Here is a 15,666-nt window from a genome sequence, read left to right as displayed (position 1 = left end):
CCCCCTTCTGCTGATTGGCTCACTCTCCTGAGTAAACACACCACCCTACTGCTGATTGGCTCACTCTCTCTCCTGAGTAAACACGCCCCCCTTCTGCTGATTGGCTCACTCTCCTGAGTAAACACACCCCCCTACTGCTGATTGGCTCACTCTCTCTCCTGAGTAAACATGCCCCCTACTGCTGATTGGCTCACTCTCTCCTGAGTAAACACGCCCCCCTTCTGCTGATTGGCTCACTCTCCTGAGTAAACACACCCCCCTACTGCTGATTGGCTCACTCTCTCTCCTGAGTAAACACGCCCCCCTTCTGCTGATTGGCTCACTCTCTCTCCTGAGTAAACACGCCCCCCTACTGCTGATTGGCTCACTCTCTCTCCTGAGTAAACACGCCCCCTTACTCCTCTGCCCTACAGCACGCCAAACACGCCTACTCTTTTGCCCTAATTATTCTGATCCTTTCCCGAACTGTGATGGGCAACAAAAAACAGGTATGCTCGAGCATTCTGCCCTTCTTAGGGTCGCATCCTGTGACATCATGTCCTATTTTTGGTTCGTTTACATGTCCTTGGTCCGTGTTGCGTTCATATTTAATTCAAACCGCACCAGAGTTTGTTTTTAAGCGGTGCGAGTCCCATCTTTTCTGCGTCTCGGTCCGCTTGTTTGGTGGCACCAGGGTTCAGATGGCAGCGTTCACACTTATTCAGATGAACTGCACTCTCACCAGGACTCATCATGCAAACTCTAATATAATACAGTGAGGAAAATAAGTATTTGAACACCCTGCTATTTTGAAAGTTCTCCCACTTAGAAATCATGGAGGGGTCTGAAATTGTCATCGTAGGTGCATGTCCACTGTGAGAGACATTATCTAAATAAAAAATATCCAGAAATCACAATGTATGATTTTTTTAACTATTTATTTGTATGATACAGCTGCAAATAAGTATTTGAACACCTGAGAAAATCAATGTTAATATTTGGTACAGTAGCCTTTGTTTGCAATTACAGAGGTCAAACGTTTCCTGTAGTTTTTCACCAGGTTTGCACACACTGCAGGAGGGATTTTGGCCCACTCCTCCACACAGATCTTCTCTAGATCAGTCAGGTTTCTGGGCTGTCGCTGAGAAACACGGAGTTTGAGCTCCCTCCAAAGATTCTCTATTGGGTTTAGGTCTGGAGACTGGCTAGGCCACGCCAGAACCTTGATATGCTTCTTACAGAGCCACTCCTTGGTTATCCTGGCTGTGTGCTTCGGGTCATTGTCATGTTGGAAGACCCAGCCTCGACCCATTTTCAATGCTCTAACTGAGGGAAGGAGGTTGTTCCCCAAAATCTCGCAATACATGGCCCCGGTCATCCTCTCCTTAATACAGTGCAGTCGTCCTGTCCCATGTGCAGAAAAACACCCCCAAAGCATGATGCTACCACCCCCATGCTTCACAGTAGGGATGGTGTTCTTGGGATGGTACTCATCATTCTTCTTCCTCCAAACACGTTTAGTGGATTTATGACCAAAAAGTTCTATTTTGGTCTCATCTGACCACATGACTTTCTCCCATGACTCCTCTGGATCATCCAAATGGTCATTGGCAAACTTAAGACGGGCCTTGACATGTGCTGGTTTAAGCAGGGGAACCTTCCGTGCCATGCATGATTTCAAACCATGACGTCTTAGTGTATTACCAACAGTAACCTTGGAAACGGTGGTCCCAGCTCTTTTCAGGTCATTGACCAGCTCCTCCCGTGTAGTTCTGGGCTGATTTCTCACCTTTCTTAGGATCATTGAGACCCCACGAGGTGAGATCTTGCATGGAGCCCCAGTCCGAGGGAGATTGACAGTCATGTTTAGCTTCTTCCATTTTCTAATGATTGCTCCAACAGTGGACCTTTTTTCACCAAGCTGCTTGGCAATTTCCCCGTAGCCCTTTCCAGCCTTGTGGAGGTGTACAATTTTGTCTCTAGTGTCTTTGGACAGCTCTTTGGTCTTGGCCATGTTAGTAGTTGGATTCTTACTGATTGTATGGGGTGGACAGGTGTCTTTATGCAGCTAACGACCTCAAACAGGTGCATCTAATTTAGGATAATAAATGGAGTGGAGGTGGACATTTTAAAGGCAGACTAACAGGTCTTTGAGGGTCAGAATTCTAGCTGATAGACAGGTGTTCAAATACTTATTTGCAGCTGTATCATACAAATAAATAGTTAAAAAATCATATATTGTGATTTCTGGATTTTTTTTTTTCAGATTATGTCTCTCACAGTGGACATGCACCTACGATGACAATTTCAGACCCCTCCATGATTTCCAGGTGGGAGAACTTGCAAAATAGCAGGGTGTTCAAATACTTATTTTCCTCACTGTATATACAGTATATACACATAAACACAGCATGTTATGTGCATATGTGTGGGACAGTAGGAACACAGTGGCATCACAGCTGACTGCTGCCCATCCTAAATGAACCGGTGGCTGAAGGAGAACTCCTGAAAAGCGTGCCAGAATGGGCGACACTCGTCTGTATTTGCGGCAGCGAGTCGCGGTTCAGCTCGTGGTGCGTGTTCTGCTCCAGCTCTTCTTCCGCTCCACTTGAGCATCCAGTGGGAGACGGCGTCAGTCTCTCTGAGAATGTATTGGCAAAGCTTTGATCCATGACTGACTGCAAACTTGCTTTCAGATCTGCCTCCATTTAGTTTGCAATGTCCACTACATTTTGTTCTCGTCCAATAAGTTGTTTCTCTCAGATTCACATCACATTGAGAGGATCACACAAGACCTGCTGACTGACAGGTGTATGGATCAATCCTCAAGGAGAGGTGTGACATGAGGCAGAAACACATGGGAATAAAAACTACCGGTGCTGAATGTTGGTCCTAAAAGAGAAATGTCAATACCTTGTACTAATGCAAATAAAGTTTATTAAAAAAGTAAATGTTCACAGTATTTGTCAACTTGTCGTTAACTTAAGTGACAGAACAACCTATATGTGTCAAAATACTTTTATTATTAATTAATAATACATTGACATTTATTATGAGAGCTTTTAAATGGAAAGGTATTGCAACAATAAACTTGAAGGAAAAAAGTACATTTAATTATTATACACATTACCAGGAAACTCTTTTATTATTATTATTATTATTATTATAGATGTCCAACAAACAAATTAATACCCAAAGGATTATTTTGTGAAAAATACAAGATGATGCGCGTGCATTGTGGCGGCAGAAAAACTGGTAACGAGTGGAGGAAGAATATTTGTAGGTCAAAAATTGAAGGAGGATTCAATGTTTTGGGTTTTAAGATCTCTAACATGATATTCAACATAAAATGGCTCAAAAATTATTTTACATTTTGAAAAGTATGTTATACAGTACCTAACTTCATATTTCAAAAAGCAGGTGGTATAGAGTTCACACTGAAATGTGATTATGATATTAACAAAATACCCATTAAACTTGCAAGTTTCCACAAACAAGCATTACTTTCATGGACTCTTATGTCCCCCCCCCCCCATATTTGTAACTTTTCAGTTGATCCAATATTCTTATGGGTTTACATGCAATTCCCAAGGAACTTTAGAGGCGATTAGAATATAATAATAATAATTGCTCTTTGCAGAATTTACTTGTATTAAGTTGCAGGGCAAGGATTTCACAAGTTCTGGATGTAATAATATTTTCTTGCGTTCCCTTCTTCAATCTAAATCTACCGTATACTGCTGTTACTACTCATTTTCTTTTTAAAAAACATCTTGATTTTAGTCAAATTTGGATGAAGCCTCACTTGTGGTACAGCTTTTTAACGTGAACATGGAAGATTTTTGTTTTTTTTGTTTTGAAAAAAATCCCTTGAGACTATTAATAATCTATTTTGGGAGTGTCCCAAGACCCAAATATTTAGGAAAGGACTCCTAATAATGTTTTTCATTCGATGGTGATAAAAATATTTTCTTTATATTTGATTTAATTATTATGCCCGTTGCTATATTCATAAATTCAAATGGAATGAAAAAAATGTCAAAATATATTAAAATATATTTAGAAACAATGTCCAAAAGTAAAAACTTAAAAGCAAGGAAAACTACACAGCTGTTTAATAGGTACAAGGTTTTTTTTTTTTTCTGTAAAATGCCTTTTTTCTTCCTTCGTTTTTCCCTGACATGTATGGTTATATGTACTCCTGTATGTAAATTATGTTTTGTACTTATAAAAATGCATTTAAAAAAAAAAAAAACAAGTGGTGGAAAATGGTCAAAATCTACGGGATAACAGAAATAAATTCTTGCTGTGCCTTTAGATGTCAGAAATGTAATATACAAAAGATGGTCTTCATGTTTATAGTGAATGCTGTCGCCCTGTGCAGATAAACACACACAGTTATGATTAGTCTGCTATTAAAGCATGGGTTTGATGTAAACTATAGATCTACATGATATTCACATTTGCAGTTCACAGGGGCATAATAGCTTTACAGTTAAAGCATGAAATAGCCTACTATTTAAACTATAACGTTTTATATAGTTAACATTTAAGGATTTTTAGGCCTGTCTCACAATTCTGACTTTTTTCTTGCAATTGCGAGATGATATCACAATTCTGGGGGAGAAAAAGTCAGAATTTAGGGATATAAATTTGGGGGAATATTGAAATATCGAGCTTATATCTTGCAATTCTGATATTTATTCTTAGAATCTTGACATATAAACTCGGAAATAAGAGATAAAAGTCAAAATTCTGAGAAATGAGACAACAAAATTGGTCTATTAATAATGATGAAATAAATGGAAAAATTAGGAATAACAGTATGTTGAGTATTGAACATACTGGAGTGCAGGAGGAGCGGTCGGACAAGGCAGAATAGGAGCTACCTAACTCCAGGTGGCAGTAGTGCAACATTCAGACCGCGAGCTGCCGTCACAACCCGAAGAAGAGGAGGAGGAGGAGGAGGACTGTCATGGCCGCCACCGGGCAGAAGATGTGCCTGCTGCTTCATCTGCTTGTTTTCAGCTGGTATATATTCACCATCTGGAGTAACTGCTCCCTGCAGACCTCAGACAGACACCCCGGGGTGCGCTCATACGGAGGCCGCTGGAAGTATCTGACCTTTATTAATCTGGTAGGAGCAGTTCACACTCAATCCACCTTTGATGACGCGCCGGTGACTTCAGTCCAGCGTTTGACATTCGGTTTCATAATAATAATAATAAAAAAAATAATGTGTATATATTAGACCTATAAATCAGTGAAACAATTTAACTATATGATTGAAATCAAACTAATAGTACAATGTTCAGAAAAATAAATCCCTTTTATTGTACAAGGCTCCTTTTTTGAAAATGGCATTTCATGTTTTATAATAATTTTATAACTTTAAATGTATGCGATACTGTAAATCCATCAAACTACAACACCGTTTGAACTAATAGTATCAAACCAATGGTAAATTACTCATAATATTATTCCCTATAATGCACACGGCTTGTTTTTCAGATGATTAATCTGGTATTTTTAAAATGGGTTCAGTACTGTATATAAAAATGACCAGATTAATAATCTGAAAAACAAGCCTTGAGCAATAAAAGGGATATTATTCTGAACATGTTACTATTAGTTTGGTATAAAAACGTATAGGGCTAGCCTAAATAATATATATTTTATTTCTTGAAGTTAATCCTTGCGCTGTGTAAAGGCTGTTTATGTATATCTGAGTTGGTTTGTGCTGAAAACATGAAATGCGCAGAGTTTAATCGGTATGAAACCGAGTGTCAAACGTTAAATTAACTTTACAGCTGTAGTGTGTTCATGTCACATGACTCACATGTGTGTGTTGTTTGTGTGTCAGGTGCTGCAGGCGGTGTTTTTTGGATGGTGTGTGTTCGTGGATGTGATGCTCGTGCTGGTGCCGGTGAAACACACTCGGACCCTCACTAAAGCCAGAGACTTCTTCTTCACTGCGCTGGCCTTTCCCGTCGGCACTGTGAGAACCAGCAAAGCTCAACACACATGAAGTCACACTTTATATTAGATGTCCTAAACTACTATTGCACTTGCATAAAAAAATTAAAACAATGTACTGTGCTCATATTGCACTTGTGCTGCTGTTGAGGTGGATGCAGGTTTAAGGAAGGGTTTAGGTGTAAGATAAGGGCCAATAGTGTAATTATAGATGTAATTACAGAAGTTAATTACATGCAGGTGTTTGTTTAAATATAAGTAACGCTGTAAAAAAACATGTATGTACACAATAAGTTCAATGTATCAAATTATTGATTTAAATTCACATTTCACAATATGCATTTGGCAGACGCTTTTATCCAAAGCGACTTACATTGCATTTCAAAGTACACATTTACATTCCTTATCAGTTCTTGCTGGGAATTACGCCAACGCTCTACTGATTGAGCACTCAAACTCAGTTATAAACAGTGTTGTGCAAGTTACTTCCAAACTGTAATACATTATACATTACTTGTTACTGTTATTTAAAAGTAATTCTTTACCTTACAATATTACTGTCTCAGAATTGTAATGCGTTACATTACTCCTGTATTACTTTTGAGTTACTTTCACCAAAATAACTACAGAAGTAGAACTTAACATTCTAAAATGACTAGGGCTGTAACGATATGCGATGAAACCGAAATCGCGACACTCAGATCCACGAACCTGTGTGAGAAGGCAGAATCGCGACACACCCCTTCCAACTCCCAGAGTTATCATTCCCGTCCAGATCTAATGCTACCACATCTTTAAACTACTATTAGTATTATTTGAAATTAACATTATAAAATACGTAGACCTACACCACAAAACCAGTTGAGGATAAATTCTTTAAAATTGGGCAATTCCAGTGTCATGGACGTGACATTTGCAGTTAAAACATGAAATATAAATTCTCAGAAAATGCATTTAATACCAATATATTGAAACGTCTGTTTATATATCCACAGGCTACTCCCTTAATAAAGGAGTTTAGACATTAGAAAAATATCAGTCTACACATGCGTTTTATATTTATTATGAGGGAAATATACATGCATGCGTGACACAAAAAATCTTTAACTTTTAGGTAGCAAAACATTTTTTAGTAATTCTGTAAATGACACTACTAAGCAAACCAAAGGTAATAGGCTACTACCCACCGGATGAAGGAGGACATGTTCTCCACAGAACATAATATATTCATTTTATTTTTTGTGTTCGCATTTATTTAAACCTGCCCTAAACATGGCTTTACTGGACTATGTCACACAATACAAAGTTACACCAGCAAGAGGGAGATGAATGAAATAAATCGCCATACAAATATATCTGAAGCGGTAATTTAGTCTTTATTTACAAACTTGGACACCACACGCGGCTTTCGACTGACCACGAGCAGGTATAACTTACTTGCATTTTTCATTCGTTAATGTCTCTTTTTTTTTTTTTTTGAACAATTACATTTTGGGCTAAAAGTGTGTTGTAACGCAAGCGTTACCGAACATGTACCGGGTAAAATATTACTGAAAATTGATTAGTAATGCCGTACACTACTGCGTTACAGCAAGAAGTAATATGTTCCTGTAATGCATTACTTTTGTAACGCGTTACTCCCAACACTGGTTATAAAGCACATTAATGTTAATACACAGTAGTTAAAGACAATATAAAGTGGGACCTATATATATATATATATATCATGTCTTATAGGTCATACTGCTGCTGTAACTTAAGTCTTTATTCACTGAAAGTTTCGCTTCTCTTTCACTTTAAGTATGTGGAAGAGAGTATCCAGGCTATTTCTTTTGAGTAAATTACATTTAAAAAATTTTGCTAATTTATTCAATTATGTTAAATAATGCAGAGACATTCGAGCATGACTAGGATTTTTGGAGAGACCAAATACACACTGTTAATATGAAAATATAATGCTAAAAACATGAACTGGGTGTTTATAAGAATTTTAAAAGTTTTATAGTTTATAGTTTATAGTGTTTCTATATAGGATGTGAATGGCTGACACAAAACATGAAACTCTTACCATTTCAGTGTTTTCACCAATAGTCTAATTGAATGTATTTTAAAAACAGTATTTCATTCATTCATATTTCAATCCGTCTCAATATAAGCATCAATATGAGCTCTTAAAATAACAATAGTCATAGAAGAACTAGAAAACTGTTGTTGCTTCAGTGCATATTGTCTTTTAATATTGTTTTATATATATATATAATGTTATTATTATTTTTTATATATAATGTCAATAATTTTGTGTCATATCGTTTATATTGGATAATGGCCAAGCCTGCTGCTTAAATATCGGTATCATCAAACTTTATTGGTCAAGAACTAATGTGAACTGAATGAGTTGATCTTCTTGCCTGCAGTTTGTGTTTGCTTCTTTCTGGAGTCTCTACACTTACGACCGAGAGCTGGTGTATCCCAAGATGTTAGATGAGATCATTCCCATCTGGCTGAATCACGCAATGGTGAGAAGATGAATATTGTATATTGCAGTGACTTCACTGAGCCCTGATCAGGGGTGTGTTGTGCACACACTGAATACACAGCCTTCATCTAGAGCTCATTTAATGCAGTCTGGACATTCAATTCACATTTATTTGTATAGCGCTTTTCTCAATACACATCGTTTCAAAGCAGCTTTACAGACAATGCATTAATCCACATTACAATTTACGCCCGTTTCACACATACTCCATGTGCACACGCTATAGTGCTCCACATCTGCTGCGTTTGCAGTGCGTAACTGTGGCTGTACCACAAACACATACTCACTATTTGTATTTCAAATGCAGAAGTTATCAGCAACTTTTATTTAAAAAAAGTTTTGTCAGCATTGCGATTCTCTTTGTACACAAATACACTCTTTAATGGACATATGCACGTTTAAACAGCGTAGGCCTATATTATTCCATGCATTACTTCTACTTATATTAAGTTGCTCAAGCAAGTGGTCAAATATTTAGCCATGTAAATCGCAAACATTTTAAATTAAAACTTAAAATTGACAAAAACAGCCAACTATCATGCCTTTTCTTTTGCATTTAAATTTTAATATTATAAATCTTGCATGTCACAAATAACTTGTTTTTCCACGAGTGTGAGACGAGTGTTGATCATTATTTCACCTTGTTGAGGTAAACTGTAGTTTTCCTTGCTTTACCCCGGTCTTAAAGTAAAAAGATGACGGTGAAAAAAAGCAGTATTTAATTAAATATATTTATGGTGAGATTACTACATTTTATTTAATTAAACGCATTTATGGTGAGATTACCACATTTTATTTAATTAAACGCATTTATGGTGAGATTACTACATTTTATTTAATTAAACGAGTATGTGTGAAACGAGTGCTCTGTCTAAGTTATGTATTTCAGAAATGTACATATACAAATCACAGTTAGCTAAAAATGTATTAATTTAAACAATGTAATAATTTAAGGCAGAAACGATGAGCTCATTGAAGTAAGGAATGCTCGTTAAGTCGTGATTATTTGTCTGTGTGTGTTGACGTGTGACGTGTGTTGTCCTCCAGCACACGGTGATCATGCCTCTGCTGCTGCTCCAGATGTTCCTGCAGAACCACACGTATCCCAGTCGCACTAAAGGCATTTCTGTGCTGGCTCTGTTCTCCGCCCTGTATCTGTCATGGTAATCTCGCTCACACACACACACACACTGGTTCTCTCCTCAGCAGAGCTGCACTGATGTGTGTCTCTGCCCGTCCCTCATCAGGGTGCTGTGGGTGCACCACGCCTCCGGGATCTGGGTGTACCCCATCATGGCTCACTTGAGTCCCGCGGGACTGTGTGTGTTCCTGGGCGGCGCGTCCCTCACCATGGCTCCTCTGTACCTGTTAGGAGAGAAGCTCAGCCTCGTGATGTGGGGCGCCACAGGTGAGGACCGGCCCGCCGTTAGACGGATCTGTCTTTACACAGGGACCGCTAACTTGGAACCGTTTAAAAGTTCACCCAAAAATTTAAATGTCCTGATTATTTACTAATGGCCCCCAGCCGTCCAAGATGTACATGACTTTCTTGTTCTTGTAAAAATTAAGGTTTTAGAGGAAAACATTCCAGGATTTTTCTAAAAGAAGCTTGAATCCTGAAAACGCCACGCCGATATTGATCCTTGTTTTATTTCTCAGTTTTTCCCAAAGCCTGCTTGCCTCAGTTGATCTACGTTTACGTTTTTGGGGGGATTTTCTGCACTCGCCAATCTATAATCGTGACCCATGATGACTGAACGACACAACACCGGCGTGCGAGATCTTGTATCATAGATATGCAAACATAGATTCCTCATTGGTGGCTTACGGATAGCGGCCCATTGAAAATGCCGTTAATGATGCATCTATATATATATATATATATATATATGTATGTATATGTGGTTTCTACAAGCAGAAACCGAGGATAGCACGGATATTACATCATTGATAGGTGACAATTAGAGTTCTCAACGGGCCTGAAAATTACAACCCGACCCGACCCGGCCCGTGGCTTTTAAAGGTCCCGTTCTTCGTGATCCCATGTTTCAAACTTTAGTTAGTGTGTAATGTTGCTGTTAGAGCATAAATAATATCTGTAAAATTATAAAGCTCAAAGTTCAATGCCAAGCGAGATATTTTATTTAACAGAAGTCGACTACAGTGAACGGCTCGTTTGGACTACATCCCTCTACTTCCTTCTTTAATGAAAGAGTTTTTTTTTTTCATTAGAACAGTTTCTTGACTAACCTCCACCCACAGGAATGCTCCCTCAACTCTACTGAAATTCGTTTATGTACTTGCGCACTTCTTATAACTTACTGTGTTTACTTCATCTTTTGTGTGATGTACAATAAACTTTATTAAACTCATCAGTATATGTTTGATCATCATTCGGACCTGGTCCGAAACAGCAGACTTGTAGGCTATTAATAAATAATGGATACATACAAGCAGATGACAAATACGTTATAATAACCGTAATTAAACTACTAAACTATACCTGTTCCATCTCTATACAGCACTCTGACTCTGTAGGCATTATTGTCCGACTCGAAATGAACACCGTTACTGAGAGTTTCTGATATTATCATCATTCCGTGAGATGAAATTGTCCTGAGAGACTGAGCGAGCTCATGAAGCTCCGCCCCCTGGGTCGTCCAGCAGCAGCTCATTTGCATTTAAAGGGCACACACTAAAACAGCGCGTTTTTCTGAGCCCCAAAAAATGACAATTTAAACATGCTGTAAAAAATGATCTGTTGGGTATTTTGAGCTAAAACTTCACATACACACTCTGGGGACATCAGAGACTTATTTTACATCTTGTGAAAAGGGGCATAATACGGGACCTTTAAAGCCCGGACCCGATGTAACACGACACATCTGCCCGAACCCGGCCCGCGGGCCGACGCCGCGTCAGATTTTTTTTTTCTCATACGCGTATTATCATGACCAGCAGACGGGAATTCAAATCAACCTTTAATGTTCACGCCTTTTAACAATACAAACAACTGAAACAATAAACTTTAAATATATAAATAGGCTGTAGTAGCGACGGTGAATTCACCTGCGGCAAGTTTACTTTTCACCAACTCCATCTTCTTCTCTCCAGGCTAAAGGCGTGCGTCAGGTCCGCCCCCGCCCCTCTCCATGATGCACGCAGCAGCCAGACTTTCTTTACGGTGAACAGCAGCGACGATTAATAAATGTTTTTTTTTGTTTTTTTTCACTGAGCGGAAAAGATTAAGCCCGAGGTCTGACCCGACCCGAGTCATTTGATTATATTTTCGACCCGACCCGTTGAGAACTCTAGTGACAATAACCAGGGACGAGCCATTATTAAAAACTGGAATTTCTCTGGATTTGCAAATCCTTGGGGTGTTTTGGGATATTGTAAATACACAACTGCATGAAATAAATCACACTGTGCAAGTGGTTTTTAAATATTTTATTACAAAAATCTTACATATTGTACCTTTAAAGGGCTCCACACAACCCCAGCTGACGAATAAGGCTCTACTCTAGCGAAACCATCAGTCTTTTTCTGGAGAAAAAAAATAAAATAAATGTAGGCCTATATCCTTTTTAACTATAATTGTTAGCCTTGGTCCAGCTCTGCACTGACGGTGGAGTTCAGCACCTCCTGTGTGACGCACTGTGTGGAGAAGGTCACGCTTGAAGTAGGCCACTAGAACCAGCCCCTTTTTACATGTTTACAAGAGGATCGTTCACAGACTGCATGTCCAGCGTCATTCACACACTGTAAAACAGTCCAAAACAACTGTGCCGGAAGAAGTTGAAGTTTTTCGCCCAACACTTCCTCTTTGAACGGTTAAACGGTAGTTATGTTTTTACCAGTGGAAGTAATCTTTTAGCTTTCACAAGATCGAGGCATCCAGGATACACACACACACACACACGAACAGACCATCTATGCAGAAATAACACGTCAACTAATGCGAGTAAGAATAAATAACTTGCTTGTCAGAAATCCTCCGCTGGATCAGATTCAAGGCTTATTCCTCACAGCCATGAAAAGCAGAAGCATCTTTCCTTTGAGCTAAAGCTTGATGCGTTGTTTATGGGGTGATGTGGGTGTTTACAGGTTTGCGCGGACAATTGCTCTGTGCGTGTGTGTGTGTGTGTGTGTACTTGTACAATTATCTTTGTGAGGACCAGTTTGAGTTTTAGACCATTGGAGTGAGGACAGAGAGAGTAAAGTGAGGACATTTTGGCCGGTCCTCAGTTTCTGAGAGCCTTTAAAGGCCTGTTTGAGGTTATAATGAGGTTAAGGGTCGGTTTAGGGTCAGGGGTCGGGTTAGGCACTTAGTTGTGATGGGTAAGGTTAGGGTAAGCGGCTAGAGATTGCATTGTGTCAATGAATGTCCTCATAAAGATAGATGTACAAGAATGTGTGTGTGTGTGGCCACATTACAGATAATGACTGAACCTCTCGTTGGTTTCATACGGATTACTCTATCAGAGAATATAAGGTTTTGTTGTTATTGTGAGTGTACACAAATAAAAGCAGAGCCTTTACAGTTTCAGATGATGTCTCACTCTTATCTGTAGAAAAATGCAAGTGATTGCATCAGTGTTAAACATTGAAGGGTTAAACACTGAACTCACACAAACATTAAAGGGATAGTTCACCTCAAAAGGAAAACTAGCCCATGATTTACTCTCCCTCAAGACATCCTAGGTGTATATGACGTTCTTCTTTCAGACGAATACAATCAGAGTTATATTAAAAAATGTCCTGGCTCTTCCAAGCTTTATAATGGCAGTGAATGGGCACCATTTTTTTGAAGTCCATACAATCTATCCATCATAAAAGTGTCCCAAACGGCTACTCCTACATCTACGTCATACACCGTCATCAAGTGTTACTCTTGTGGCGTGAGTCGACTTGTGTACGGCCGTCTATCGGAAGCTGGTTATTTTAGTTGATATGGATATTTTTAAAACCGTTCAGGACACTTTTATCATGGATAGATGCACTTTTATGGACTTAAATAGTGCCCATTCACTCCCATTATAAAGCTTGGAAGAGCCAGGACCTTTTTTAATATAACTATGATTGTATTCGTCTGCAAGAAGAACGTCATATACACCTAGGATGTCTTGAGGGAGAGTAAATCATGGGCTAGTTTTCCTTTTCGGGTGAACTATCCCTTTAATCTGCATTGACGAGGCCTCAGCGTTTGCTCTGCGCTCCTCCACGCTTGTAGACAGCGGGGGGGTCGGGCGTATGATCCTGTGTGCATGTTGGGTCGTCACGCTGGACAAGCTGGTGAACTCAACCGTCTCGCATCGCAGAGCTGGACAGAGGCAAACATTTATAGTTGTATATTATTATGATTATTATGGTTATTATTCAGAAAATGACATTGTTTCGCTGAGACCCTTATTTGTCGGCTGAGGTCATGTGGAGCCCTTTAAAGCTCCTAAATATGGTGATGGACCGTCAAAAATGGACTATGGTGATCCCCGTTCACTTGCATTAGATGGGGAAAAATCTTGAAATGGTTTCCTTAGTTGTCTCCGGCTGAAGAAAGAGTCTGAGATCTGGGATGGCCTGGGCGAGAACACAATCAGGACAATTTCATTTTGTGGGTGAACTATTCCTTTAACCTGAATATCCAGCTAACTATATTTTTTGTCCTCACAGAGTGTGGTAGATTCTATATGTTATTATTATTATTATGATCCATACTGACTGTAGTCTTTCTCCAAAAGGGAATCAGAAGAAGAAAAAGAAGTAAATGTCTACTGGAAAACACATTAACCGTGTGGATCTCAATACCAGCCAAACAAAGGGAACAATGAAGAGCTGAAGTGTCGTCGCTGGTGTGTTATACAGGAGGGGCTTGATTCGCCCTCGCATACATGCATACAGAACGACACTAGGACACATTAATACACACATACTGTACACAAGGTGTGCGCATACACTAATAGTTTTATTCCGGGTTTTTTTGTTGTTTTTCTTTTGTGATTCTAATGAAAATCAGTTGCACTTACAAATTAAAATGCTGTATTTTTAAAAGAAAAATAATATTCTTTATTTTATAATTTCCAAACCTCTGTAATATCCCAGAATGCTGTTGTTCAGTGGTTAAGGGACAGTTAGTACCGAGCACTTTTCCCTTCTCAGATGCATACGTTTTTTTTAATTGGAAAAAAAAAAAAAGCCTGAGCTGGTGACCAATTAATATAAAATAGTTTTTCTATGTAGTTTATGGCAAATTGTGCAATTGCATGTAATGAAAGCATTAAGAGGTGTTTGAATATTGATGAGGAGAGTTTGAGGGCTTCTTGAATGACCTTTGACCCTGCGTGAACTCAGGTAATCTCACTAGTGAAGCCCTTAATGTGATTTTTCGGCTTTACCGAGAGTTTGATGATGACCTTTATTGGACACGAGTAAACCCAAGTAATCTGGTACATTTCATTCACATCCAGAGAAATGGCTCTGCAGTAATACGTTTAACAACATCATCATCTTTGAGTCCTATCAGTCGGAAATGTTTTTTAATTGTTTTGTCGACATGCTATAAAGCAGAATAGTGTGTCATTGTCATTACAGTGTGTTACGCATTAATTGCATTAATCAAAAACAAATGTTGTAGAAACACCCGTTTAGGTGAACCGAGTTGACGGATCAGTTTTGTGACGTTCACAAGGTCAGCGCTGTGAGACCAACCGCACACATGATTCCTGCTGTGATTAGGGTTATGGCACTTGTGTTAAATGTGTGATCTCTGAAGAGGGACAATTACTGGTGTACACCGTCTATGATTATTCATGTCATCTGTGTCCTTTATTCATAAACAATAATAAACCAGAGCTATACTTTTATTCAGTCAAAGTGTGTCTTTTGCCTTTAAATCTGCTTGGTCTCCCTGTATCAGTTCACCTCTTGATGCCGATGGAGTAAAGTGGAGCAGTGCGTCAGCTGTTGGTTAACTTCCTACTTAAGACACTCCTTTAATCAGATTTACTGTAAGTCGATCAGTTTGCAAAGCTTTGAGAACAAGAAAATCAGCTCGTTTTCAGTCACTGGGTTCAGTACGAGCTGCATTGACCCTTTTAATAGTTGAATCAATAGTCGTAAACAAAAAGAAACTGAATATGTGCAGTATGTGGGGCTTGATGAAGGCAGTGTGTATG

General features: G+C 38.9%; 1 protein-coding gene across 1 annotated transcript; it reads left to right on the top strand.

Annotated features, from left to right (window-relative positions):
- Positions 1–4,919: 4,919 nt before the first annotated feature.
- adtrp1 (androgen dependent TFPI regulating protein 1) lies at positions 4,920–15,358 on the top strand. Its single transcript, XM_084099114.1, has 6 exons — positions 4,920–5,116; positions 5,843–5,977; positions 8,370–8,471; positions 9,539–9,654; positions 9,739–9,899; positions 14,233–15,358. The coding sequence occupies exons 1-6, from the start codon at positions 4,955–4,957 to the stop codon at positions 14,256–14,258; spliced, it is 702 nt and encodes a 233-aa protein (XP_083955240.1). The 5' UTR covers positions 4,920–4,954; the 3' UTR covers positions 14,259–15,358.
- Positions 15,359–15,666: the final 308 nt, after the last annotated feature.

This window comes from Abramis brama, assembly GCF_963993115.1.
Source record: "Abramis brama genome assembly, chromosome: 22".
NCBI classification, from domain to species: domain Eukaryota; kingdom Metazoa; phylum Chordata; class Actinopteri; order Cypriniformes; family Leuciscidae; genus Abramis; species Abramis brama.
Note: the sequence above shows the minus strand (reverse complement) of the source record. Positions and strands in the feature narration are given on the sequence as shown.

Coding starts and splice junctions, on each gene's coding strand:
- adtrp1 (XM_084099114.1), top strand. CDS start 4,955: ATGGCCGCCACCGGGCAGAAGATGTGCCTGCTGCTTCATCTGCTTGTT. Junction 5,978..8,369: donor TGGCCTTTCCCGTCGGCACT/GTGAGAACCAGC, acceptor TCTTGCCTGCAG/TTTGTGTTTGCTTCTTTCTG. Junction 9,655..9,738: donor TCCGCCCTGTATCTGTCATG/GTAATCTCGCTC, acceptor GTCCCTCATCAG/GGTGCTGTGGGTGCACCACG.